The sequence below is a fragment of the Jaculus jaculus genome, chromosome 9 (genome assembly GCF_020740685.1).
Source record: "Jaculus jaculus isolate mJacJac1 chromosome 9, mJacJac1.mat.Y.cur, whole genome shotgun sequence".
NCBI classification, from domain to species: domain Eukaryota; kingdom Metazoa; phylum Chordata; class Mammalia; order Rodentia; family Dipodidae; genus Jaculus; species Jaculus jaculus.
The window spans coordinates 9,265,040-9,291,266 of NC_059110.1; the positions used below are offsets into that span (position 1 = coordinate 9,265,040).

At 46.6% G+C, this 26,227-nt stretch overlaps 1 protein-coding gene and 1 pseudogene across 2 annotated transcripts in view; one reads left to right on the forward strand and one right to left on the reverse strand.

Annotated features, from left to right (window-relative positions):
• Positions 1 to 26,227, reverse strand: part of Zdhhc14 (zinc finger DHHC-type palmitoyltransferase 14) — a 322,677-nt gene that overhangs the window by 74,599 nt on the left and 221,851 nt on the right. For both annotated transcript variants that reach the window (XM_004651108.2, XM_004651107.2), the window contains exon 3: positions 127 to 285. In XM_004651108.2, coding sequence (XP_004651165.1) covers positions 127 to 285 — 159 coding nt within the window. The remainder of the gene's footprint in view (positions 1 to 126; positions 286 to 26,227) is intronic.
• On the forward strand, positions 10,453 to 12,305 carry LOC105944733 (annotated as a pseudogene).

The window sequence follows — 26,227 nt, forward strand, 5'->3', positions numbered from 1 at the left end:
GCAACTGCCCCGGTGCATGAAACATCCCCACCCCCCAGCCATTCAGTCAAGGGAGAAAGAGGTTCTCCCCAGCTTTTCAGCACTCCCCCAAGCAAGCCCGCCAGGGCCCCGAACTCACTCACTCACCTACGCAGTTATCACACAGGCTGCAGTGGGAGGCGCGCGGGGGCCTGAAAATCTTGCAGGTGAAACAGTACTTAAGTTTCACGGTCTGGCCATTGATGGTGACCTCCTTGGTTCTGGGAGGCGGGCGGTACCCCCCTGAACTGGCGCCGTTGGCGATATCTGTGGAGGAAAGCAGAAACAGCACGTCCTCTCAGGTCACCTCTTCAGCTCGGTGGCCCCTGCCACCCTCTCCTGGGACCCAGTCCGGCTGGAGTCAGCGTCGCCTGGGCAGGGGCCACATCTCAGCCCTCACCAGGGCTCAGCGCTGTTATTTATTTATGAGAGAAGAGAGAGACTGTGTGTGGGGGTGAGCTGGGGCCTCCTACCACTGCAAATGAACTCCAGATGCATGCGCCACTTTTGCACTGGCTTTACATGGGTACTGGAGAGTTGAACCAGGGCTGTCAGGCTTTGCAAGCAACAGCCTTTAACCACAGAGCTATCTCACCAGCTCCCAAATGACCATTTTTATATTTTATGTTATTTATTTAAGGGGGGACAGATAGAGAGAGAGAGAGAAGGAATGGGAGAGTCAGGGACTCTAGACACTGCAAACAAACTCAAGACACATTCGGCCACTTTGTGTATCTGGCTTTATGTGGGTACTGGGGAACTGAAACTGGGTCTTTAGGCTATGCACACAAATGCCTAAACTGCTGAACTATTTCTACAGCCCTGAATATCCATTTTAAAACATGTATTTAGAAAGTGATTAAACACATATTTTAAAAAATCTTTTACTATTTGAAAAGTAACTTTAAAAAAAAATTATTTATTTATTTGCAAGTGGAGAGACAAGAGAGGCAGACAGTGAGAATGAGCACGCCAAAGCCTCTAGCCGCTTGTGAACAAACTCCAGATGCACGCACCCCCTTGTGCATCTGGCTTTATGTGGGTACTGGGGAATCAAACTTGGGTTGTTAGACTTTGCAGGCCAGCACCTTAACTGCTAAGCCATCCCTCCAGCCACACCTTATTCTTTGAGAAGGGTCTCTCCCTGGACCTAGAAAACTTCTCACCCAGAAAAGCCCCAAGGATCCCCTGTCTCCACCTCTCTGGCACTGGGATTGAGAGACCAAATATAACCATTTTAAGTAAAAAGAAATAAAATAAAAGGCCCAGGGCTGACTTAGATACAGAACTAGCTGGCCAATGTGCTGACCTTTTGCTTCTGTAAACTTTGATTGCTTAATTGCTGCCTTTCCTCCTAAAGTTTCTGAGGAATCTCCACTTCAAGGACAATGGAGATGACTTCATCTGCCTGGAGTGCCCCTAGCTCCTGCCCCCAACTTTGCCCGCTGAAACCCCAAGCCAATCAGAACTGTTTAAATCAACCAATCATGTATCTATGCCCTACTTCTTTGTTCGAATTCCTATATGAACCCCTTCCCCCAAAAGAAAGGGGCTCTCTCCCTCACTACCGCTGTGCGGGACTGTGGGGACGGAGCCCAGGCCTGGGCTTGCAATAAAGAAACCTGTTGCTTTTGCATTCGGGTGTCTCGGCTTCTGTAGCGATTCTCTGGGTGACTCCTGGGTGACCAGGGGACATGGCTCCTGGTCAGGGGTCCTGGCACGACAGGATCAGAGCTGTGCTTCACCACCCAGCATGTTAGGTGGATACCAGGGATTGAACTCATACTTGCCAAGAAAGCATTTTACCCACTAAGCCATCTCCTCTGTCCTAAAAAGTAAACATCTTTTATTATTACTTTAGAGTCCATTCTAAAATGTTGAACAAAATACAAACCTACTTTAAAAAATTTTTTGAAGAGGAAGCCTGTGTGTGTGTGTGTGTGTGTGTGTGTGAGGGAGAATTGGCGTGTCAGAGCCTCAGCCACTGCAATCAAATTCCAGATGCTTGCACCACCTAGTGGACATGTGAAGCCTTGCGCTTGCCTCACTTTTGGGCACCTGGCTTACATGGGAGCTGGAGAGTCGAACATGGGTCCTTAGTCTTCACAGGCAAGCGACTTAACTGATAAGCCATCTCTCCAGCCCTTTAAAAAAATGTTTTTTAGAGAAAGGGCATATATGCTCACGAGAGAGAGAGAGAGAGAGAGAGAGAGAGAGAGAGAGGGAGAGAGAGGGAGAGAGAGAGAGAGAGAGAGAGAGGGAGAGAGAGACCTATTTTTAAAGGTTTGTTTTATCTCACAGCCTGGATTTCCTCCCCTTAGGATAACCTGGGGAGCTTTTAAAAATTATCCCCAATTCATGACCCGACTACAGAGCAGCATGGAGAAGCTGCTGGACAGGAAGGTATGACTTTCAGAGTGACCCTCATGTAGACGCTCCACAGCTCCACAAGGCTTGCTGGGGCAGCCAGCTGCCACCCCGGGTCTGGAGCTGCAGAGAACAGCAAGACCTCCTGAGTGGGACCCTTCAGAGCTTGTTTGTCATGCTGAAGGTACTCTGCTCTCTTCACTCATGCCCACCCTCAGATGTAACATGCTTCTGTCGACTTCCAGGGTGGTATAAATTAGTCTCCCCATTGACACAGGCTCTTCACGCAAACCACCTGGGCAAGGGTTATGTGGGGGTTCTGGTCTTGCTCTCAGAATTCTCATTTCATTGGTCTGGAAGCAGGGTCAGGCATGGAGGTTTTAAAAGCTCTCCAGACCCCCAGTCCGCAGCTGAAGTTGAGAACCACTGCTCTGGAGCCTTGTTGCTGAAAGTGGGGTCCACACAGCCGCCATCTCACCTGACCTCTCATCAGGGAAGTGGGGCTCTCAGCTCATCCCAACCTGAATGAGAGCCTGCAATTTGCCAAGCTTCACACCAGCGATTCATGCAGCTTAAAGTCTGGACACCACACCTGGGTGCTCAGAGATGCTCCCGAATGCACACATCAGAGGCACGCACCCATTCTCTCTGTCAGTATCCAGGCACGCTTGCGCGGATGAAAAGAACTAACCTTAGAGAGCGCAGTTCCGCTCCGATGAAGGGACCACATCGCCAAGCACACCCAGCCACCCCAGGTTTCCGAGGTTGACTTAGATGGGTTGATGGGATCCTGAGGTCTGTACTCTCTTGTCCCCTACTGACAGAATCCGCAGCTCACCTGCCATGATTCAGAGACTCAAACAGCTATAGGATACCCCATGATTTTCTGTAAGAAGCTGTGGGATGCCTAATATCTGTTCTAGCCTTTTAGCCAGAGGCTTGATGTTAGCAAAAATGTCGATTCCAGTGACAGGGAGAACATTTAGAGCTGTGACCAGCTATTGATTATTCATGGACAATTAAAGTTCGATAAGGATACAGAAGAAAGAGTTTAGGAATGTTGGGGAGGGGGTCAAGGACAGGGGTGACAGTAGCCAGGGACCATCCTGCTTAGCATCATTCAACAGCTGTGAAGTCAACCCAAGGTGTGGGTCACCTTACCAAGCAGGACAGGACATCCTCTCTTGGCATGTGCCCCCTCCACACACCTGGCACCTGCATGGTGGCCCTATCAAGTGATGCTGAAAACAATGACATACGGAGTGGCACTGAGTGCCAAAGCGTGTACACCGGGAAGAGGAGCACTTTCCAGTTGGTTCTGCAGTGATAAGAAAGCACAGGTAGGGCTGGAGAGATGGCTTAGTGGTTAAGCGCTTGCCTGTGAAGCCTAAGGACCCCGGTTAGAGGCTTGCTTCCCCAGGTCCCACGTTAGCCAGATGCCACAAGGGGGTGCACGCAACTGGAGTTCGTTTGCAGAGGCTGGAAGCCCTGGCGCGCCCATTCTCTCTCTCTCCCTCTATCTGTCTTTCTCTCTGTGTCTGCCGCTCTCAAATAAATAAAAATAAAAATTAAAAAAAAATTAAAAAAAAAAAAAGAAAGCACAGGTAGCTGGCTGCAGCTTCCCTAGGCATCAGGGTGGAAAGAATTGGCTTAGAACATGTCAATAATGAGGGTAGATCTCTGTGGATGCCAACTGGGTGCCGCTGACCTCTATTAATGAGAACTTGGTGCTTTGGGAGCCTTGTGACAGCCATGAAATCAGCGATCTATTGAGCTCTTGCCAACAGGGGTACAAATATTAGAAGGCCAGATGCAGGCTAAAAAGGTACTCAACCAATCAAGTCTCCATGGAAATTTAATCAGAAATTTGTTTTAAAATACATTGATGTATTCGAGAGAAAGAGCCACAGTGAAAGAGACAGGCAGAGGAGGGCCTCATGCCACTGCAAGTAAACTCTAGATGCATGCCCCACTTTCTGTAACTAGCTTTGTGTGGGTACTAGGGAATCAAAGCCTAGCCATCAGGCTTTGCAAACAAGCACCTTTCACCACTGAACCATCTCTCCAGGGCCCCAGAGAATATTTGAAGCCAAATTCCCCAAAGCAAATATTATAAAATGTAGAAATGTCAACACTGGAATGATATAAAATATATATATATTTTTATTCATTTATTTGAAAGAAACAGGCAACTTCTGACACACGTGCCACCTTGTGCATCTTGTGGGTGCTGGGGAACTGAACCTGGCTCCTTTGGCTTCATAGGCAAGTGCCTTAACCGCTAAGCTGGAGAGATGGCTTAGCGGTTAAGGCGTTTGCCTACAAAGCCAAATGACCTAGGTTCAATTCCCCAGGACCCACATAAACCAGATGTACAAGGTGGTGCATGCATCTGGAGTCTGCAGTGGCTAGAGGCCCTGGCATACCCATTCTCTCTCTCTCTCTCTCTGACTCTTTCTCTCAAATAAATACATAAATAAATAATCAAATAAAAATAAATAAATAATCAAATAAACAAAAAACTAAAAAATATTTTTTAAAAAGATGAAACCTTTGATATAAAGTGAGATACAAACTAAAATGACAGGTAAATTGAAGTTAAAGAAATTAACTAAAATTTTAAACCTTTGAATAGGTATTTGAGGAGCTCTTTATATAATGGAGATGAAGGATCAGAAGACCTGGACTCAGGACCCAGGTAGGCTATTAAGTGATGGGAAGATCAGAAAACTGAGCAGTGAAACAGTGTTTCGCCCTGCTGCTGCACAGGGGCAAGGCAGGACCAGGGGGGCCCTGGAGGACACGTGGTTGCTTGCAGAGCCAGTGAGCCTGGTGCCCAGTCTCCCTATCTTTCCATCAGATCCATTCTCCTCAGGGCCCTCAGAGACAGCCTCCGAAATGCAAGCCTGAGGGCTGGAGCGATGGCTCAGAGGTTACGGTGCTTGCCTGCAAAGCCTAAGGACCCAGGTTGGATTTTTCAGTATCCACATACGTAAGCCAGATGTACAAGGTGGCACATGCATCTGGAGTTCATCTGCAGTGGCTGGAGGCCCTGGTGAACTCTCCTTCCCTCCCTCCCACCCAATCTTCTTCCCTTCCTCTTTCTCTCATAAAAAAATAAATAAAATATTTAAATAAAAATATTTCATTTATTTATTTGTTGGATGAATTTATTGAAGGAATGAATCAAGTAATTCCTCAGGCCATTTTTTAAAAATTTATTTGAGAGAGAGAGAGAGGGAAAGAGGCAGACACAGAGGGAGAGAGAGAGAAAAAGAAAATGGCGCACCAGGGCCTCCAGGCCCTGCAAACGAACTCCAGATGCATGCGCCACCTTGTGCATCTGGCTTAAGTGGGTCCTGGGGAATCGAACCAAGGTCCTTTGGCTTTGCAGGCAAACGCCTTAACCTCTAAGCCATCTCTCCAGCCCAATAAATAAAATATTTTAAATGCAAGCCTGGGACCTCTCCAAGGCCCAACAGAGCCTGCAGCACCCATGGCCTGCTCTTCATCATAGCAGAGCCAGAATTCCAAACCAGGCAGGAGCCCTGAGCTTCCCAGAGCAGCCAGTTATAGCACCCCAGGGGCAAAGACACCATGTTCCCTGAAATGGGGGTTTCCTCAACCCTGTCTGTGGGGATAGACCCACCTTTTAAGGTCCAATTTAGGCTTCTCTTGTGATCCCAGCTGGCAAGTAGAGCTGTTTATTTCCTCATTGTACTTTGTTCATTTATTAATCCAGCCAATTGAGCTGTGCTGGGCTTCCACTGGATGCCAGCCTGGGCACTGAGGGCTTCTATACTAACCTGAAGACAAAAGCTTTTCTTAAGTGTTCGTGCCGGGAGCCGAACCGGTCAGCCTTTCTTTCCCCCTTGGAGCTCATCAGCACCTGCATGCCCAAGTCTGTGGCATAAAGGGGCAAGCTAAGTGCTCGGCTCTAATCCTCAATTACTCAGTGGCGTGTTTTCTTTTCTCCCCGCACCCCCACATTTTTTTTTTTTTTTTTTGTAAAAATTGTGCCTTTGCTTCTTAGGGCTGCTCTTTGTGGCTTAAATACAGCTATTTAAACAGAATAATCAAAGTCTACAATTGCTAATGGGTTAAGAACACTAGGTCTTGGGAGTGAAAATATGCAGCAGTTTCTGCAAGTTCCTAGGAGTCAGGATTTCTCAAGGACATTTTAAGCACAAGCATTCAGAAAGGAATCTGCGACACTGGCAAGGAGCTTTACATGCATAAAGTTCCCTCCCCTTAAACTGTTGGGAATTGTTGGCTCCCAGGAGGAAATCACCATGTGCCATTGCATCTGCCATGAACCTTACAGTCAGACCTATGGGCAAAGAATTAGGGGTCCTGGGGACCGGAGGCGGAGGCTGGCCAGTGCGTGCTCAGCGATGAAAAGAGCTACTCCAGTCACATAGAGGTCCTGGGCTAGCCAGAGGGGCCCAGTCCTCGGGCCCTTGATGAACGCCTCCTCTTTTATTTTATTTATTTATTTTTTTTAAAGATTTTAATTTATTTATTTGAGAGAGAAAGACAGAGAGAGAAAGAGGCAGATAGAGAGTGAAAGAGAGAATGGGCGCGCCAGGGCCTCCAGCCACTGCAAATGAACTCCAGATGCGTGCACCCCTTTGTGCATCTGGCTAACGTGGGTCCTGGGGAATCGAGCCTCGAACCGGGGTCCTTAGGCTTCACAGGTAAGCACTCAACAGCTACGCCATCTCTCCAGCCCATGCCTCCTCTTTTAAAGGCAGTCTCTGGAAAGTAAAACGCCTCTTCCTCTTGAAGGAGTGATTGTGTTTTAATCCAGACAGGTCTGTTTGTCCCCTGTCTTACTTATTTCAACACCAAAGTTGTTAGAGGTTACGCTTTCTTAAAATGCAAAGGGAAAAGTGTTGCCCTTCGCAAGATGCCGATTAAGATTCTTTCCTGGGAGGAAGGACTCACTGAGAGCAGTGGCGATGCCCGGCGCGCGGGAGTTTCGTAGACCATTAACCAGCTGCCCGAGCAGCTGCTGGCAACCTCTGCCAACAGCAGTTTCCTTGGCGTAAAGAGAAAGCTCAGAGAACGTGACTTTGTACTCAGGCTCCCACCACTCTGTTGTACTTGCTGGAGTGCAGTTGTTCAATGTCACAGCCGGTGGGCCTGACAAAGGTCAATATTTACCCAGTGCCCACTGCCTGCCTGTCTTTGCTGCTTTACCTACTGCAGTAACCAAACACCTGACAAGAGGCAGCTTCAGACAAGAAGGGGTTCATCGTGCACTGTGCTCTCGAGAGATCCCATACATTCCATCAGGGTGGAAGACAGGCTGTCAGGAGCGGATGGGTCACGTTGCATCCACCCTCAGGAAGCAGAATAAACAGGAAGGAGGGACAAGCTACAGATTCTCAAGGTTCACCCCCAGGACCCACTTCCTCTAGCAAGGCTCCAACTCCTAACGGTTCCCCACACCTTCCCATACGGCACCAGCAGCTGCAGACTAAGTGTTCTGATACATTAGCCTATGAAGGACTTTTTAAAAAATTTTTTATTTATTTATTTGAGAGCAACAGACGCAGAGAGAAAGACAGATAGAGGGAGAGAGAGAATGGACGCGCCAGGGCTTCCAGCCTCTGCAAACGAACTCCAGCCGCGTGCGCCCCCTTGTGCATCTGGCTAACGTGGGACCTGGGGAACCGAGCCTTGAACCGGGGTCCTTAGGCTTCACAGGCAAGCGCTTAACCGCTAAGCCATCTCTCCAGCCCCTATGAAGGACTTTTTACATTCAAATCATAACAATGTCCAACAGTTTTTTTTTTGTTTTTTTTTGTTTTTTTTGAGGCAGGGTCTCACTCTAGCTCAGGCTGACCTGGAATTCACTATGTAGTCTCAGGCTGGCCTCGAACTCATGGCGATCCTCCTACCTCTGCCTCCCAAGTGTTGGGATTAAAGGTGTGTGCCACCACGCCTGGCCCAACTTTTTTATTTTTTGTATGCTAAAGACACAGTAGTGCACAGGACAAGCCTTTTGTGATATATGCTCCAGGGAGTGCAGATGAAAATCAGAGAATGAGGGCTGGAGAGATTAGCTTAGTGGTGAAGGCATTTGTCTGCAAAGCCAAAGGATCCTTGTTTGACTCTCCAGGACCCATGTAAGCCAGATGCACGAGGGGGTACATGCGTCTGTAGTTCGTTTGCAGTGGCTGGAGTGCCCATTCTCTCTCTCAAATAAATAAATAAATAAAATATATATTCCTTTTAAAAAATCAGAGAGTGAGCTGGAGAGGCGGCTCAGCAGCTAAGGTGCTTGCCTACAAAGCCTAATGACCTGAGATCAATTACCTAGTACCCGTGTAAAGCAAGGGTGCATCTGGAGTTTGTTTGCAGTGGCTAGAGGACCTGGCATGCCCATTGTCCCCACCTTCTCTCTCCTTGTCTCTTTCTGCTTATAAATAAATAATTTTTTAAAAACACATTTTTCGAGGTAGAGTTTCACTCTGGCCCAGGCTGACCTGGAATTCACTATGGAGTCTCAGGGTGGCCTTGAACTCACGGTGATCCTCCTACCTCTGCCTCCTAAGTGCTGGGATTAAAGGTGTGCGCACCATGTCCAGCCAATAGATAAACTTTTTTTTAAAAAAATCAACCCTAGCTACAGATGATTGGGCTTCTGTGTGAGAGTGAAAATACTTAGTAGCAGAGGCCAGTAAGTTAAAAAGGAGACATAAAGGGAAGAGAAAGGAAGGGAGGAGGGTACTTAATTTGTTGATATTGTATATATGTAAGTACAATGATTGAGATGGGGAGATAATATGATGGAGAATGGAATTTCAAAGGGGAAAGTGGGGGGGGGGGGAGGGAATTACCATGGGAGATTTTTTTATAATCATGGAAAATGCTAATAAAAATTAAAAAAAAACAGAGAATGGATTTTTGATAATTCAAGTGCACAAACAAATCATAATTTTTGGGCACGTGTGGGTATGTAAACAAGTGCGGGCGTGGGTGGGTGGAGGTCAGAGGACAACCTCAGGTGTCACCCACCTTTCGAGACAGGGCCTCTCACTGGCCTGGAGCTCACCAGTTAGACTCGACTGGCTGGCCAGTGAGCCCCTGGGGTCCCCTGTCTCTGCCTCCCCTGGCCCAACGGGTGTGCACTCCCATGCCTGGCATGTTATGTGGATCCTGGGGATTGAACCCAGGTCCTCACGTTTATGAAGGAAGCGCTTTACTTACAGCCATCTCCCCAGCCCACAAATCACTTTTGAAACTGCCTCTTGCATTTGGTTAATGATCAGGATCACTTAGGGCAATGGCTCTCATCCAGCGGTCATTTTGCCCTCAAGAGAAATAAGAAAAAATACCTGGAGACATTTTCAGTAGTCACAAGAAGGAGGGGTTGTTCCTGGCATCTAGTGGCCTGGCATGCTGCTACCCATCCCACATTGTACAGGACAAACTCTCACAACAAAGACTTCCAGACCCAAACGCCAACAGCATTAAGGTTGAGGAACGCTGGGCCAGAACTTTGTTCGTCAAAGTACAGTCCGTGGACCAACACGATTGGTATAATTACGAAGCGTATGAGACATGAATACTTTTGATGCCCCCTCGCCACCAGGCATATTTCTTCAGACTCTGTGTGTTTGGGGAGCACTTGTGGAGGGTGGAGAACCCCACTGCAAGCGCAAAGACTTGTTATCAAGTGGATAAATAAGCTTGACGACAGGCCAAACATTTTGTTACCTCAACCTGTGGGAGTCCTTACTTCTTCTTGCATAATCTGACAGATACCAAATATGAAGTTTTACCTACCTAAACATTTCAAGAGAGAGAGAGGGGGGAGGTTAATTTCTTATTCCTGAAGATACTTATCTTGGGTAGGAGCTAAGAATTGGATTTCTACAATTTCTCTCTCTATCTGTTGAAGTGAGATTTGAGGCTCATGGCAACTAACCCCTACTGCTGAATTTTACTGGCTGGATAATCCAAGTATTTGACTAAGTATGGAGATGCCAGAGGGGAAGATGTGCTATTTGCAAAGATGTCAACAGTACTTACTCAAAGACTTGACATGATGTAGTTATGGAAAGTCGCCCCCCACCCCGACAAAACCCCAAGCCAAGTATGGTTTTTTGAATTATTCCAAAACAGCATGAACTTTGGCTCAAAACAAGTTTTACAAAGAATCTCAATATGTGAAACGGTTGGGAGTGAAGCAGTTTGGTTTTACTGAGATGAGTCCGACACGTTTGTGCCTTGCTTTGGCTCCTGGGGGTACAGTTTAAAGAACATGACGGACTGTAGCTATAGCCTAGAGTAGATGCCAGTATAAGGTAAGAATGGCCCTATTACACCCAATTTCATACACATTTGTATATATGTGTGCTGTCATGAAATTAGTGAGATGGCTATATGCATGAATTTTAACATGATGATGGGGTGGGAAACATCAATGCCCAAAACCAGTTTCATGAGTATGAACCCAAATATTTATAAAATAGTCCAAAAAGCATAAGTTACAGAAAATAGGGGTACAGAATACCATCGCTATGATTTTTTTTTTAATTTAGTAGGGAACACAGGCCTTAGTGTCTTTAAATTTAAACTATAACAATTTGAGTTCCCATCCTTCAGGGATGTTGTAATCTATGGAAAGACCTTGGACCATTAGATGCTGTGATATTCACAGCTATCAAGGGCTCATTTCTCAGGGTCTGATCAGATCCTGGAGAGTATTTTATGTATATGCCACTAATTAGTGCAATTAAAGACAGAATTAAAAAAAGAGCACTTAGTAGCTATGACCTTTTTGATTTAACTGAGTTAATCCAATATATGCTTACAGCAAAATGAAAATTAATGACTATCTTGTTTTTTTGCCACACTGTTTTCCACTTGAATGCAGAGCCTTGCCCTTGAATATAAAAGAAAGAAAAGTGGCTTTGTCCTTGCAGAGTCTTAATTTCCCTCAAATGTTGTCAGAGTTTCCTGGGCACACACACAAAACTGCTGCGCCATGTAAATAAACGAAGGTATGTTCTTGCAGGGCAGGCCAAGGCTAGAGGGATCTGCCTGTGTCTGCGCTCCGAGGGGCACCGCCAGACACTTACAACGGCGCAATGACAAGATCAGCTTGGGTTGCCAAGGTTGGTGATATTGTTGGACAAGCAGATGAGAACAAAGGGGAAATGTAGACACTGGACACCACGCCAGGGCAGAGCCGAGCTTTACTGCCGTGGCCAGGGAATCTGCCACACGCTTCCATCGAAGCTTGAGGGGCGAGGATAGGCAGAGGTCATTGGCGAGACCGTCCGAATGCAAGAGCTGGCTTGCATCTCCCTGCGCACAGCACGGCTGTAAGATCGAATCTGTAGCCCGGAGGGAGATGGACCCAAGGATGCCACAGCTCAGGAGCAGGGGCTGCTGTCCATAAAGAGGCTGTCCTTTAAAAAAACAACAAGTCCACTCACCAGGTCACATGGTTTTATCTTCTGCCTCATCAAAACAGATTGTTAAAGATTTATATCATTCTTCATTAAGATGGCTATTATAAGGAGCAGTGTGAAGCAGCGAGAATGACCCCCGGACTGACCAAAGCCACACGCTGCCGCATCCCCGCATTCAGTGCCCACGTCCCCGGCCCCTGCCGCAGCCACCGTGCCCAGAAGAAAGAAGAAAGAGGATGGCAGAGGAGATAAAGCCGAGGTGGAGGACGAGCCACAGAGAAGATCTGCAAGGTTGTCTGCTAAACCTGCTCCTCCAAAGCCAGAGCCAAGCCTGAAAAGACCCCAGCGAAGAAGGGAGAGAAGGTACCCCGAGGGAAAAGCTGATGCTGGCAAGGAGGGGATAACCCTGCTGAAAACGGAGATGCTTGAACAGACCAGGCACAGAAAGCCAAAAGTGCTGGAGATGCCAGGCGAAGTGTGCATTTTTGATAGCTGTGTACTTCTGGTGACTGTACATTTTGAAATACTATTTTTAATCAAGTTTTACAAAAATGCAGAATTTTGTTTTACCTTTATTTTTATTTATTTGACAGAGATAGAGGGGGAGAGAGAGAGAGAGAGAATGGGTGTGCCAGGGCCTCCAGCCAGTGCAAATGAACTCTAGAGACATGTGCCCCCTTGTGCATTTGGCTAATGTGGGTTCTGGGGAATAGAACCTGGGTCCTTTGGCTTTGCAGGCAAATTCCTTAACCGCTAAGCCATCCCTCCAGCCCTTACTGTTTTTTATTTATTTATTTGAGAAGCGACAGACACAGAGAGAAAGACAGATAGATGGAGAGAGAGAGAATGGGCGCGCCAGGGCTTCCAGCCTCTGCAAACGAACTCCAGACGTGTGCACCCCCTTGTGCATCTGGCTAACGTGGGACCTGGGGAACCGAGCCTCAAACTGGGGTCCTTAGGCTTCACAGGCAAGCGCTTAACTGCTAAGCCATCTCTCCAGCCCCCTGTTTGTTTTTTTTTTTTTTTTTTTAAAGCTATGTTGTTAGCACACAGTACACTTCATTATTTTGGGAGGAGGGGGAGGAACACAAGCTGGAGTGATAGGAAAACACCTTTCCTTGCTAGTTTTCAAAGATTCCTCTTGGCTCCTGGGAGAAGGGATTCCCTGAGGTTGGCACAAGGGTCTTGTGGCATGAGAAAACCCAAAGTCCATTTTTTTTTTTTTTAAAGGAAGGATCTCACTCTGGCTCAGGCTGACCTGGAATTCACTATGTAGTATCAGGGTGGCCTCGAACTCACAGCGATTCTCCTACCTCTGCCTCCCAAGTGCTGGGATTAAAGGTGTGTGCCACCATGCCCGGCTCAAAGTCCATTTTTATGTTCGTCCCTCCACCATCAGCATAGACTTAACTCCCTTAAAACCACAGGCCTGTTGGGATCTGACCCCTTCCTACTGGTTCAGCCCGTGTGTCAGATGACCTGGACTCTGCAGTGACGTCGTTGAGATGATGTCATTCCTCAGGAGAGCCGTGACACCTTTCCTGGAAGATTGTGGACTTTTCAGATTAATAACTCTTCCATTTTCTTTTTTTTTTTTTAAATTTTTTTTATTTATTTATTTGAGAGCGACAGACACAGAGAGAAAGGCAGATAGAGGGAGAGAGAGAGAATGGGCGCGCCAGGGCTTCCAGCCTCTGCAAACGAACTCCAGACGCATGCGCCCCCTTGTGCATCTGGCTAACGTGGGACCTGGGGAACCGAGCCTCGAACCGGGGTCCTTAGGCTTCACAGGCAAGCGCTTAACTGCTACGCCATCTCTCCAGCCCACTTCCATTTTCTTTTCATTTCCTGAAAGTCATGGCCAGCTTGTGAAAAGTTGTGAACCAACATGCTCAATGTGAAATGTCAACCTTCACTCTAACCTCCCCTGTTCCGAGCATCACATGAAGATTCCATTGGGCTTTACAGTGGCTTTCTGATTTTGGTAGTCCCTACAAGAAGGGACTTTGAAAGTTCTTGTATACTGTTACTGAGTGCCTGCCCATGTCCTGCCTGAAATACCATGACTGCTTATGAAAAGTATCTTTAATAAAGATGGTTACACTTTGGCTTGGAACAAACAAGGTGACTATTATAAGTCTTCCTCTGTTAAGCACATATATGTGCTTCAGAAGCCTTTCTATGCATTACACGTAGCATAAGAAGTTGAAAACACCCTACGCACAGTATGTTAGGACTAAATCTATCAAAAATGGTAGGTAGGTCTTATATGAAGCAAAAATAACCCAGGAGACAATATTGAATGTTTAAAGAGTTTTTTTTCTTTTTTTTTTCGAGGTAGGGTCTCACTCTACCTCAGGCTGACCTGGAGTTCGCTCTGTAGTCTCAAGGTGGCCTTGAACTCACTGTGATCCTCTTACCTCTAACTCCTGAGTGCACCACCACACCCAACTTTAAAGAGGTTTTTGACAAACATGAAAGGTATCCTGTATCCTAGAGAGAAAGACAGTATTTTACATATGTTCACCATCCCCAAATTACTTTGTATATTTATTATTTTAAAAATTTTTTTGTTGTTTATTCTTATTTATTTGAGTGCAACAGAGAGAGAAAGAGGGAGAGAGAGAGAGAGAGAGAGAGAGAGAGAGAATGGACACACTAGGGTCTCCAGCCACTGCAAACGAACTCCAGACACGTGCGCCCCCTTGTGCATCTGGCTAACGTGGGACCTGGAGAATTGAGCCTCGAACCGGGGTCCTTGGGCTTCACAGGCAAGCGCTTAACCGCTAAGCCATCTCTCCAGCCCACTTTGTATATTTATAACAAAGCTAATTAACACTCTAGTATGATTTGGAAGAAAAATTTGACAGACTTAATAAATAATACTAAACTTCACCTGAATATGTAGGTGAGAATATTTGCAAAGAAACATAATGAGGGTAATAATTAGCCCAAGAATAAATGAAGCAATGAAACAGAATAGAATATCCAGGGCTGGAGAAATGACTCAGCAGTTATAAGTATTTGATTGCAAAGCGTACCAGCCCAGGTCCAGTTTCCCAGCACCCATGTAAAGCCAGATGGAAAAAGTGGCACATACATACGGTATTCATTTGTAGCAGCAAGTGACTCCAATGCATGCATGCATGATGTATTCATGCACACACACACTTGCAAATAAATAAAAAAAGAACATCCTTTGTAGACAAAAATTCTCTTAAAATAAAACATAAATACAGCATTTCAAACCAGTGAGGAAAGTTTATGTTATCAGTAGAAGGATTTGGGATAAGTAGCTCATCTTAGATAAAAGAGCAATATATAAAAGGATGCCCGTGCCTCTTAAATATACACTCAAGATTTAAATATGAAAAATAACATACATAAGAACTAGAAAAATATGTATATAAACCTGTCAGATTTGGGGAGGATCTTTTTAAAATAAGCACAGCAAAGCTGCCTACATAAAGAAAAGATAGTTCTGACTACAAAATTAAAAACACTCATACATTAAAACCCTCCCAAAGTACACATGATAAGGTAGAAAAATATTTGTTACGTATATAACAAAGACCAGTTCTTTTAAAAATCCTTAACAAATAAATGAGAAAGGCCAATTATCTAAGAGGAAATACAGCAAAAGACACCAATGAGCAATTCACACAAAGAAAGAAATGTGGGCAGTTATGAGATTTCTACCCCACTCATTCAAATAGTGAGGTCAAAGGTTAATTTCTCAATGGCAAGGTTTAGGGCTGCTGAAAGTAAAAAGTGAGATTATCAACTACCACAGCCTTTGGAGGAACAAGCTGGCTGTGTACATCAAAGAACTAAAGGCTCAGTGGTTAAAGGTGCTTGTTTGCAAAGCCTGATACCTGGATTCAGTTCCTCAGAACCCACGTAAAGTCAGATGCACAAAGGGATGTATGTGTCTGGAGTTTTCTGCAGTGTCCAGAGGCCCTGGTACCCATTCTCTCCCCACTTCAATCTTTCTTTCCCTCTCTCTTTACTTGCAAATAAGTTACTAAGAACATTCTACCTCATCTTTTTGTTGTTGTTGTTTGTTTTTTCAAGGTAGGGTCTCACTCTAGCTGAGGCTGACCTGGGAATTCACTATGTAATCTCAGGGTGGCCTTGAACTCACAGTGATCCTCCTGCCTCTGTCTCCCGAGTGCTGGGATTAAAGGTGTGTGCCACCATGCCCTGTTGTTTTCATCTCTTAAATTAGCTGCCTCGGGTAGTTCATTATAGGAATGGGAAGCCAACCAATACATTCTCCACAAACCCATTTCTTGTAGTTTTGCTTTATTCTCCCATAAGCAGATGTAAATGTGTTAGAGCCCCCAGTAGATAAGTATTTACAAAAAAATGCCTGTTTAACCTAAATGCAGTCCCTCAACAGACTCAGGCTAATACTTCTCTACTTACAGTGATGCTAATAAAAGTAGTCAGACAGCCTGTGGAGCATTCCAGGCTTATAGACAAAGGCAGCTTAGAGGGACAGATCACTGCCATTTCACCCCAGGCCCACACATACTTCCACAGCCCACAGCAGCCTTCAAAGGCCCAGCTCTGAGTTTCTCAATGCGAAATCAGGCAAAAAATTAGATGAGCCTAAATGTGATTATAGGATTGGCACCACTGATTTTGCCTTTGCTTATTGCTGCTCATTGGCTCTTTAATAAAGGACCTTATTAGCATTATGAAATCACAACATAAGGGCTGGCAGAATTAGGATAAATGATTTGTTGGCAAGCTCCTATGGCCAATAGCAGCATAGTCAGGTTTTGAGCATGTGTCAAAATCTAAATTCATTTATTTCTGTATTATATTCGATGTTTACTATAATGACTTGCAACACCTGCTCATTAAATATCTGGATTGTCAAATTGGGTTGAACGGGGAGAAAAGTGGATTTCTAGTGTTGGCAATTAGCCTGAAATGGTCACCAGCTCTTAGGTGTGAAAAAAAAAAGTTTGCATAATACAGAAGACAACTATTCCTCAAGGGCTATAATTCTCTCTCCAGCCACACAGACATATTGATACCTCTAAATCTGTTTGTTTTCCCTTCTGGACAAGAAGGAGACTTGCTCAAGCCCCAAGCTGGGTTGGCATAAAAAGAAAATTTGAAATCTGAATCTTTATGCCTTTGCCTCTGACTGTGTGAGTGGAGCCCCACCCTGGCCTCACTGTGAGATGGCCCGCACTAGCTGTGGCCATCAAGTTATGTCTGATCTACTATGATGGTGGGGGGGAGGGCGGGCTTCCCAATTCCTCTTGTCAGTTACTAAGTAGAGGCAGGGCTAAAACATTTGTGGAGCCTCCAGTTGGGTTTCATCTTTGCAAGGGGTTCCATTGGAGGACTGGCGGGTTTCTCCTTCCTTGTCATCCTTGGGGCTATCCTGCAGACTAACAGTCCCGCCCAGCAAGGTAGTAGCTCATAGGAATGGGGTACCAGGAGGACTGCGTTGAGCCAGAAGCCCAGAGTACCACGTTTCCCTTATATCTGGCTTCCAGAAAAGTCTCTAAACGGCGATTCAGCCACTCACCGCAGCCTAGCCACCAGGACTCACTTACAAGGTTGGCGTAATAGGCCCTCAGGGGTTAGTTTTGTTTCTGAAAAGGAGGGGACAAAGAGTGCCCGCACACACCCTCTGCTGCCCGCTCCCTCCCCCGCAGGCCGGGGTGACATCAGCGCCTGGCTCGTGCCTCTAGGTCCTTGTTACTGTTGCCAGCACTGCCAGCCCGATCCTGCTGGCTGGAGATCACAGCCCCTGCTGTTTACATGCTAGGGAGAAACAGGACACATTTGCTCTGGACCCCCACAGTGCTGATAAGTAGAAACACCCCATCCCGTCCCAACAAGTTTTTGCTGTGGGTCTTTCTAACGAGCATCTTCCCAGGCATGGGATGGAGTCAAGACCATTCCCCAATTCTGCTCTGAGAGAAGCAGAGTGAACACGGGTCCCAGAGGCAGCTAGCTGTAAGGACCATGCCAAGTCATGGGTCTGGGGCACTTTCCATCAGCCTATGCCTGGCTGCGGTCAGCAGTACATCTCAGCTCCGAAGCTCTGGACTCCCTAAATTTCTTCCTTCCAAATGGTGGCCACATCGCAATTTCAGTTTCCAATGGGGTCGGATGCTCAGCAACATGCATCCTTGCTGGGTTTTGTATTCCTTACACTGCAGTGGGATTGCAAAGAGACATGACTGCACTCAGGTCCGCGTTGCTGGCAGAAATCACCCAACCAAGAGCAGCTTGTGAGCAAACAGGTTTATTTTGGCTTACAGGCTCGAGGGGAAGCTCCATGATGGCAGGGGGAAAACGACGGCATGAGCAGAGGGTGGACATCACCTCCTCACCAATATGAAGTGGACAACAGCAACAGGACAGCGTGCCAAACACTGGCAAAGGGAAACAGGCTATAACACCCATAAGCCCTCCCCCAACAATACATCGCCTCCAGGAGGCATTAATTCCCAAATCTCCATCAGCTGGGAACCTAGCATTCAGAACACCTGAGTTTATGGGGGGCACCTGAATCAAACCGCCACAGGCACGGCAGCCAATGCGATGTCTCATGCTGTCCCCATGTCATACTGGCCCTCTGCAGTTCCCACAGCTTCTTCACGTTAGTGCCTCACCTCCTCAAAGGCCTCTGGAGGGTCAGGAGAGACCACTGGACCTCCCTATATCAGGGAGGAAGACAATCCTTAAGGCAAACCCAGGACTTGGCATGGCCCAGGAAGTACTGAGTGGCATTGCTTTATAAGTGGTGAGTAGACATCCACTCAAGTTTATAAGATAGTATGCATCGATTGTGGTTTATTTTCCTTCTGGTTATAAAAGTATTTCATAATAAATATTCTATAATATCAAATATAAATAAAGAAACAGATGGGCTAGACAGATGACTTAGCAGTTAAGGTGTTTGCCTGCGAAACCTAAGGACCTAGGTTCGATTCCCCAGGATGCACATAAGCCAGATGCACAAGGGGGAGCATGTGTCTGGAGTTCGTTTGCAGTGGCTAGAAGCCCTGGCACGCCCATTCTCTCTTCCTTTCTCTCTCTCCCGTCTTTCTCAAATAAATAAATAAATAAATAAATAAATAAATGTTTTTAAAAAGCTGCCCTAACCATCAAAAAAAAAAAAAAAAAAAAGAGAATTGGGATGACTTACTAGTCTAACTGGGAAAAAAAGACTTCTTAAAATTGAAAACTTTAATATGTGAAAATATTGCAAATTGGTCATATTTCTATTGGGTTAGACTCGTATGTTCCCTCTCCCATGATAAATAAAGAATTAAAAAACAATAGTCACCTGCTAACATTTTTAATGGTCTCTGTGTATCCTCAGATGGCAATTTCATACAATTTTGGCATTTTTTTTTTCATTGCAATGGTAACAAGATATCTTTTATAGGCCGTTACATTTTTGTTTCTTTTTTTGTTTTTGCGTTCTGGAAATTGAACCAATCACCTCCAGCATGTCAGGCAAGTGCCTCCACCACTGAGCTGTAGCCCAAACCTAGTGATTAAATATTTTTTTGGCATCAGCATTCTACTGGCCTCCTTAATAACAGTCATTACACAGGCATGTCACACCTCAGTGATCCACTTCCCTATGCCTATGCATTAAGTTGCTTCTAATTTTTATGCTACTATAAATAGCTTTGTTATTCATATTTATTTTCAGGTGAGCTTCAGTTTTGCTCCCTTGCAGCTCTGTGAGCGGTGCCTACTTCAATTTCCTCTCCTGTTGGACTTCTGTCCTCATTCTGTTGTGTTGGAAAGATAGCTCCTGGGTTTCCCACTCTGAGTCCCGGCGGGTTAATGGACAGAACATTTACAGCTCATATAACTCTAAAATAATAATCACAGCATGTGAAAAGGGGCTGCAGAGATGCCCCAGTAGTTAAAGGTAGTCGCGGGCAAAGCCTAACCCGCTTAGGTTTGATTCCCCGGGGGTCCACACAAAGCCACAGGCGTGGCGCATGCATACGCCTGGAAGCAGCGGCAAGAGGCGCCCATTCTCTTCCTCTCTCTCATGTTCACTTTCTATGCTTGCAAATAACCAAAAATCAAATGGGGAGAATAGAGCAATGCAATCAATGACCTGACCACGAGTGTAGCAGAATGGAAGAAGTGTCGAGAAAACGTGAAGCACCTCTCTTCCAAAACGGTTCCATGCAAAATGCCACATTGGTTCCACTCTGCCCTGTGAGCGAGCATGGGGTAGGTTCTCCCTAACAATACGAGCTTAAAACAGTGGCCAGTGCAGCTCTGAATCCAGCGGCCAATCATACCGACAGAAAGAGGCCAGGCTGTGGATGGAGGTTTCCAGCGCATTTATGGGGCCTGGAAGAGGGGCTGTGAGGGAGGGGAAGCTGTCCCCAGCAGCTCAGTATCAAAGCCAAGCAGGCTTGCTGTCACTGTGCGCTCAGGATGCCCGCTTCAGAAGACCACCAGGCAGCCAGGGCAGGGCTGAAACCCCACGACTGTCACATCGCTGCTGACGGCCAACCGCGTCGTCATGAGTCACCTCTGCAATCTGCTTCTGCTGCGGTCACCATCAGATCCACCATGGCCCAAGTGTGCAAACAGTCGTCGAAATATTGATGAAAGAAAGCCAGTGACAGTTCATGGCCGGGGAGGAACAGCCGTCCACTGCCTTTATCATGGGAGGGCAGCCCGGGGACGTCATCACACTGTGACTGTGTTTGAGCCACAAGGGCTCCGAAGTGGGATTAGACTCAGAAGGGTTCGCTGCAATCAGGACTCAGGAGGGGGTGGGAAATGCAGCTGCAGGAGACCAGAAATGAGCAACTGAGCCTGCAGGCCATGCTTCCAGATGTTTTCTCTCCTGGCAGTCACCTCCCTCCTCTGGAGTTAGACCAGACTGACAGAGAAGCCTCCATCTGGGAAGAGAGCTCTCTTTTCCCCATTGTTTGAACTTTGTTACTATATTTTTTCTTTCTTTCTTTTTTAATTTAAATTGGGGCTGGAGATATGGCTTAGTGGTTAAGGCATTTGCCTGCAGAGCCAAAGGACCCTGGTTCAATTCCCCAGGGCCCATGTTAGCCAGATGCACAAGGGGGCACATGAGTCTGGAGTTCATTTGCAGTGGCTGGAGCCCCTGGTGTGCCCATTCTCTCTCTCTCCACCTCTTTCTCTGTCAAATAAATAAATAATAAATAAAATTTAAATTGTTTTATGTGTGTGTGCACACGGAAGTGCATGTGTGCCAGGGTCTCTTGCCACTGCAACTGAGTGCCTGTCCTGCTTTATGTGGGTGGCTAGAGAATTGAACCTGGGCTGGCAGGCTTTGCAAGTGTTGTAGCTATCTCCTTGTTGCTGGCACAAAGCACCTGACCAAACGCAGCTTGTGGGAGGAAAGGGTTTATTTTGGCTGACAGGCTCAAGGGGAAGCTCCATGATGGCAGGGGAAATGATGGCATGAGCAGAGGCTGGACATCACCTCCTGACCAACATCAGGTAGACAACAGCAGCAGGAGAGTGTGCCAAACACGGGCAAGGGGAATCTGGCCATAATACCCATAAGCCCGCCCCCAGCAACACACCTCCTCCAGGAGGCTCCACTTCCCAAACTACCATCAGCTGGGGATCAAGCATTCAAAACACTTAGTTTATAGGGGACACCTGATTCAAACCACCATTGCAAGAAGGCGCCTTAACTACTGAACCATCTCCCAGCCCCCTACTCCGTTTTTTTTTTTTTTAATTTTTGGTTTATTTATTTGAGAGCGACAGACACACAAAGAGAAAGAGAAAGAGACAGACAGAGAGACAGAGAGGGGGAGAGAGAGAGAGAGGAAGTGAATGGGTGCGCCAGGGCCTCCAGCCACTGCAAATGAATTCCAGACGTGTGCGCCCCCTTGTGCATCTGGCTAATATGGGTCCTGGGGAATCGAGCCTTGAACCGGGGTCCTTAGGCTTCAGAGACAAGCACTTAACCACTAAGCCATCTCTCCAGCCCCACTACTCCTTTTTTAATTAAAAAATATTTTATTTCTCTCAGGAGGGAGGGAGGGAGGGAGGGAGGGAGGGAAAGAGAGAGGGAGAGAGAGAGAGAGAAAGAGAGAGAGAGAGAGAGAGAATAGTTGTACCAGGGTCTCCAGCCACTGCAAATGAACTTCAGATGCATGTGCTGCTTTGTGCATCTGGCTTACATGGGTGCTAGGGAATTGAACCTGGGTCATTAGATTTCACAGGCAAGTGCCTTAACTGTTAAACCATCTCTCTAGCCCCCTACTCTTTCTTTTCTTTATTATTATTATTATTATTATTTGGTTTTTCGAGGTAGGGTCTCACTCTAGCTCAGGCTGACCTGGAATTCACTATGGACTCTCAGGGTGGCCTTGAACTCACAGCGATCCACCCACCTCTGCCTCCTGAGTGCTGAGATTTAAGGCGTGTGCCACCACACCCGGCCCTACGAAGTTCACCTGGTGATTTTTGCCAAATACCATCCCAATAATTTTTCTATGTAATGACTCCCTGCAGCCACCCCGTGTGTTGCCAAGCAGAAAAATGGAATCACAGGGCATGAGATGAGAATCCCAAGCAGAAGAAAACAAACCCAAACCACACTTTCCAGCTCTTCAGTGCTGTGGCTGAATCCAACCATTCCTTACTGGTGAACCACTGACTTCCTTACGTTAGAAATTCCCCCTTCCCGTAAACTTGGATTCCAGGCCTGCACCAACGTTACTGCTTTTGTTTTCCAGTAGACTCAGGAGAGGCTGGATGTCAGCCCTCTGGACTGGATGCTCTTGTCGATAAATGACCCATCTGTGGCTTCCCCTGGGTGATAAATGGCTGTTAAATAGCTTCTCTCATGTAATGCAGACTAGCCGAGGTGGGAAATAAATCACCAATGACATCTTAACACCTGGCTTCAGTCAGGGTGACATGAGTGCCCCAAGTTCAGAGCAATTATCAGGCTTTCATAGCATGGAAGCATCTCAGACAAGGAGTTTAGACATGACTGTTCAGTGTGGCACCACTGGTCACATGGGACTCTTTTTTTTAAAAAATTATTTACTTACTTGAGAGAGAGAGAGAGAGAGAGAGAGGGAGAATGTGTGTGTCAGCACCTCCAGCCAGTGCAAACAAACCCCAGATGCATGCACCCCTTGTGGATCTGGCTTACATGGGTCCTGGGGAATTGAACCAGGGTCCTTTGGCTTTGCAGACAAACGCCTTAACTGCTAAGCCATCTCTCCAGCCCCGCATGTGACTCTTGAGCAGTCAGGGTAGCTACTCTGCATTGAGATGTGTTCTTAAGCAAAACGTGCATCCCAGATCTTAAAGATTTCATAACGCAAGAGAATATAAATGATCTCAAGCTCTAAACATTGATTATACTTCAAATGATAACACTCTGAAAATGGGTTATTGATTATATTTATTATATTCTAAGGTCATAATATTCTAAGAACATTATAAGATTAAAACTAGTTTAACTGTTCATTCTTGCTACTATCAACTTGCCTCTGGAAAGTTTAGCATTACACATGTAGCCTGCATTTGTGGCCTACATTATAGTTACTACATATATTTTGTGGTGTGTGTGTGTAGGTGCATGTGAAGAATATGGGGTGTACGCAGAGGGGTGTGCAGATGCACATGCCCCGTACCCTGTGAGCACGTGTGGGGCCGGGAAGGATGTTGGGGTGCTCCTCTGTTGTTCTGCTACTTTCTTTTCTTTAGGCCTGGTCTCAAGGAACTTGCAGCTTCCTGTTTTTCAGTCGGACTGGCTAACCAGCAATTCTCTTGTTTCCAGCCCCTTAGCACTGGAGTTATAGGTGTGTGTAGCCGTGCCCGGCTTTTTACGTGAGCGCTGGAGGTGGGTTGAATTCAGCTGCTCGTGTTTGCAGAGTGAGTGCTCTTAGCCGCTGAGCCATGTCCCTGGCCCCTCGTGCTGGGTTGTGATTGGATGGCATTGACTTAGGCAGTCAAGAGCATTCCTTAGAAATTCAAGATCACCTCTTATACCCACTCTTGATGAGGCTGGCAACAGGGAAGCTGGTATCCAATATTTTGCATACATTCACATAGCTACACCCTGGTGCTTTCATTCTTTTCTAGTCTATTCAACTTCAGAGCAGTAAGCGAAGAGCCATCAATCACTAGCTACTAGGAAAACAGGGTTGAAGAATGGTACCGACCCCTGAGCTCTGAGTGGAAGGTATGTTTAGAACTAAATTTGCATATGAGACTGAACAAAGTCCTGCCCCTAAAATAGCATTTAGCGAGCTGGAGATATTGCTTAGTGGTTAAGGCACTTGCCTGTGAAGTCTAAGGACCCAAGTTTGACTCACCAGTACCCACATAAGCCAGATGCACAAGGTAGCGTATGTGTCTGGAGTTTGTTTGCAGAGGCTGGTGTGCCCACCCTCTCCCTCTCCCTCTCCCTCTCCCCTTCTCTCTATCTGCCTCTTTCTGTCTGTCACTCTCAACTTAATAAATTAAAAAAGTAAAACAATAACAACAGAAAAAGCAGTATTTAGCTTTTATTTCATTCTTCACTCCGACATCCTCTGGACACATCCACGACTCAGCTCTGACGAAGGGGAAAGTCCACTCATGCCCTGACTGCCCAGCGTCTGTCATTGAAAGGCGATTTGTTGAGCCACGGAAAAGGAGCATCTTCACGTGGTGCAAAGCAGGTGTACTTTCCCTCCCGTCAGAACAGGCAGCCCTGCCAGTCCGAATAGCTCTGTGGAACTCTCCAGAGCCACTGTCTGGGGCTGACCTTTCCTTACCAGTACACTTCCATAGCTTCCTTTTCCTGCAGAGCCCACCACCTTCACAGGACGTCCTCCCCTTCCACCGCAGTGGGTGTGCAAGGAATAGCTAAGATGCTGGCTCCTCTCTGGTTTGGTGCCGTCTCAACTGGCCAAGCCACCTGTCTGGACCCTCCTTGGGAGTGGGAGATCACACAACCTGTTCCTCAATGGGAAGTAGCCTTCTCCACCTTGGGCCCAGTCCAAGCCAGCCCTGACTCCCTCTCCTGGTCCTTGGTTCACAGCCCCTGTCTCAACACTCACCTGGCATCCCTGTCTGAGCCTCAGGCTCGGGGGAACAGAGCCTGCAACATGGACCCCACCTCTAGCTTTCCCATAGTGGTTTGTTGGCATTTTGGGTTAGATCAAGGTTCCAGCTTTCCCCTGAGGTCCGATTCTTCATGCAGTTCCTGACATTGTTGTGAAGTTAGGTAGAATTCCCTTCAAACTTTGCACAGCCACCTGAATCCCAGACTTGTTTCTGCTCTCGGGGATGGCACCTTGTCCATGCCATTTCTCTAGCTATAAACTGGAAATAATATTAGCACAGGCCGCTCACAGGTCGTTGGGAGGATTAAACTAATGTATGTAACACTCAAACAGTGCCTGGCATACAGTCGGTGCTACGTAACTGTCAGCCTTTCTTTTTCCAAGTTTGGCTTTCTTATCTGCTGAACTCTGCCTGGAGCAGCTAAGACCCTGCCACACACTCCCTAAATCCCCTAATTATCACCCTTTCTGTGTATACTGCCCACGCCAGCCACAGGGCTCTGGTTTGGGTGTCTAGTTCTCTCTGCATCACTAGCTTCTGAAATAACACTCCCCTCTCCTGTTCTCTGCTGCCCCTCATTCCCAGCCATCTCCCCGGGCAAGCCACGTCCTTCATGTCTCCAGAAATTCAGCTCAAATTGCTCTCTGTTTAATCTCTTTAGATCCCCCCTTAGGCTCACTTTCCTTCTGCTCTTCCCAACTCAGCTAACATTACAGCAAGGACCCTCAACCAGGGTGATTTTGCCTCTTAGAGGATATGTGGCAGTGTTGGAAAATAATATTTCTGTTCTGTTCTGTTCTGGTCTGGTCTGTTCTGTGGTGGTGCTAGGGTTTGAGTATAGTATAGGCTCAGGACGATCTATCACTGAGCTGTAACCGCAGCCCTAAGAGATGATTTTCTTGTCCAATTTCTAGTGTGGGAGGCAGGCAGAGATGCAGCTATAAGTTGTGGGCTGCACAGGAAAGACTTCACTATGAAGAATTAGCTGGAGATGGTACAGAGGTTGCAAACTCCGCATTAAATAATCAGCCCTGTGCATGTTCTCCTGGCTGTCTTTTTTTTTTTTTTTTTAATTTAAGTTGTTTTTATTTATTAGAGATACAGGGACGGAACGAGAGGGAATGGGCACACCAGGGCCTCTAGCCACGGTAAACAAACTCCAGATGCATGCGCCACAATGTGCATCTGGCTAATGTGGGACCTGGAGACTTGAACCTGGGTCCTCAGGCTTCACAGGCAAGCGCCTTAACCGCGAAGCCATCTCTCTGGCCCCTTGTTGTCTCTTAAAGCTGCCTGTGCGTCGCCATGTGCCAGCAGGCCACCCCACC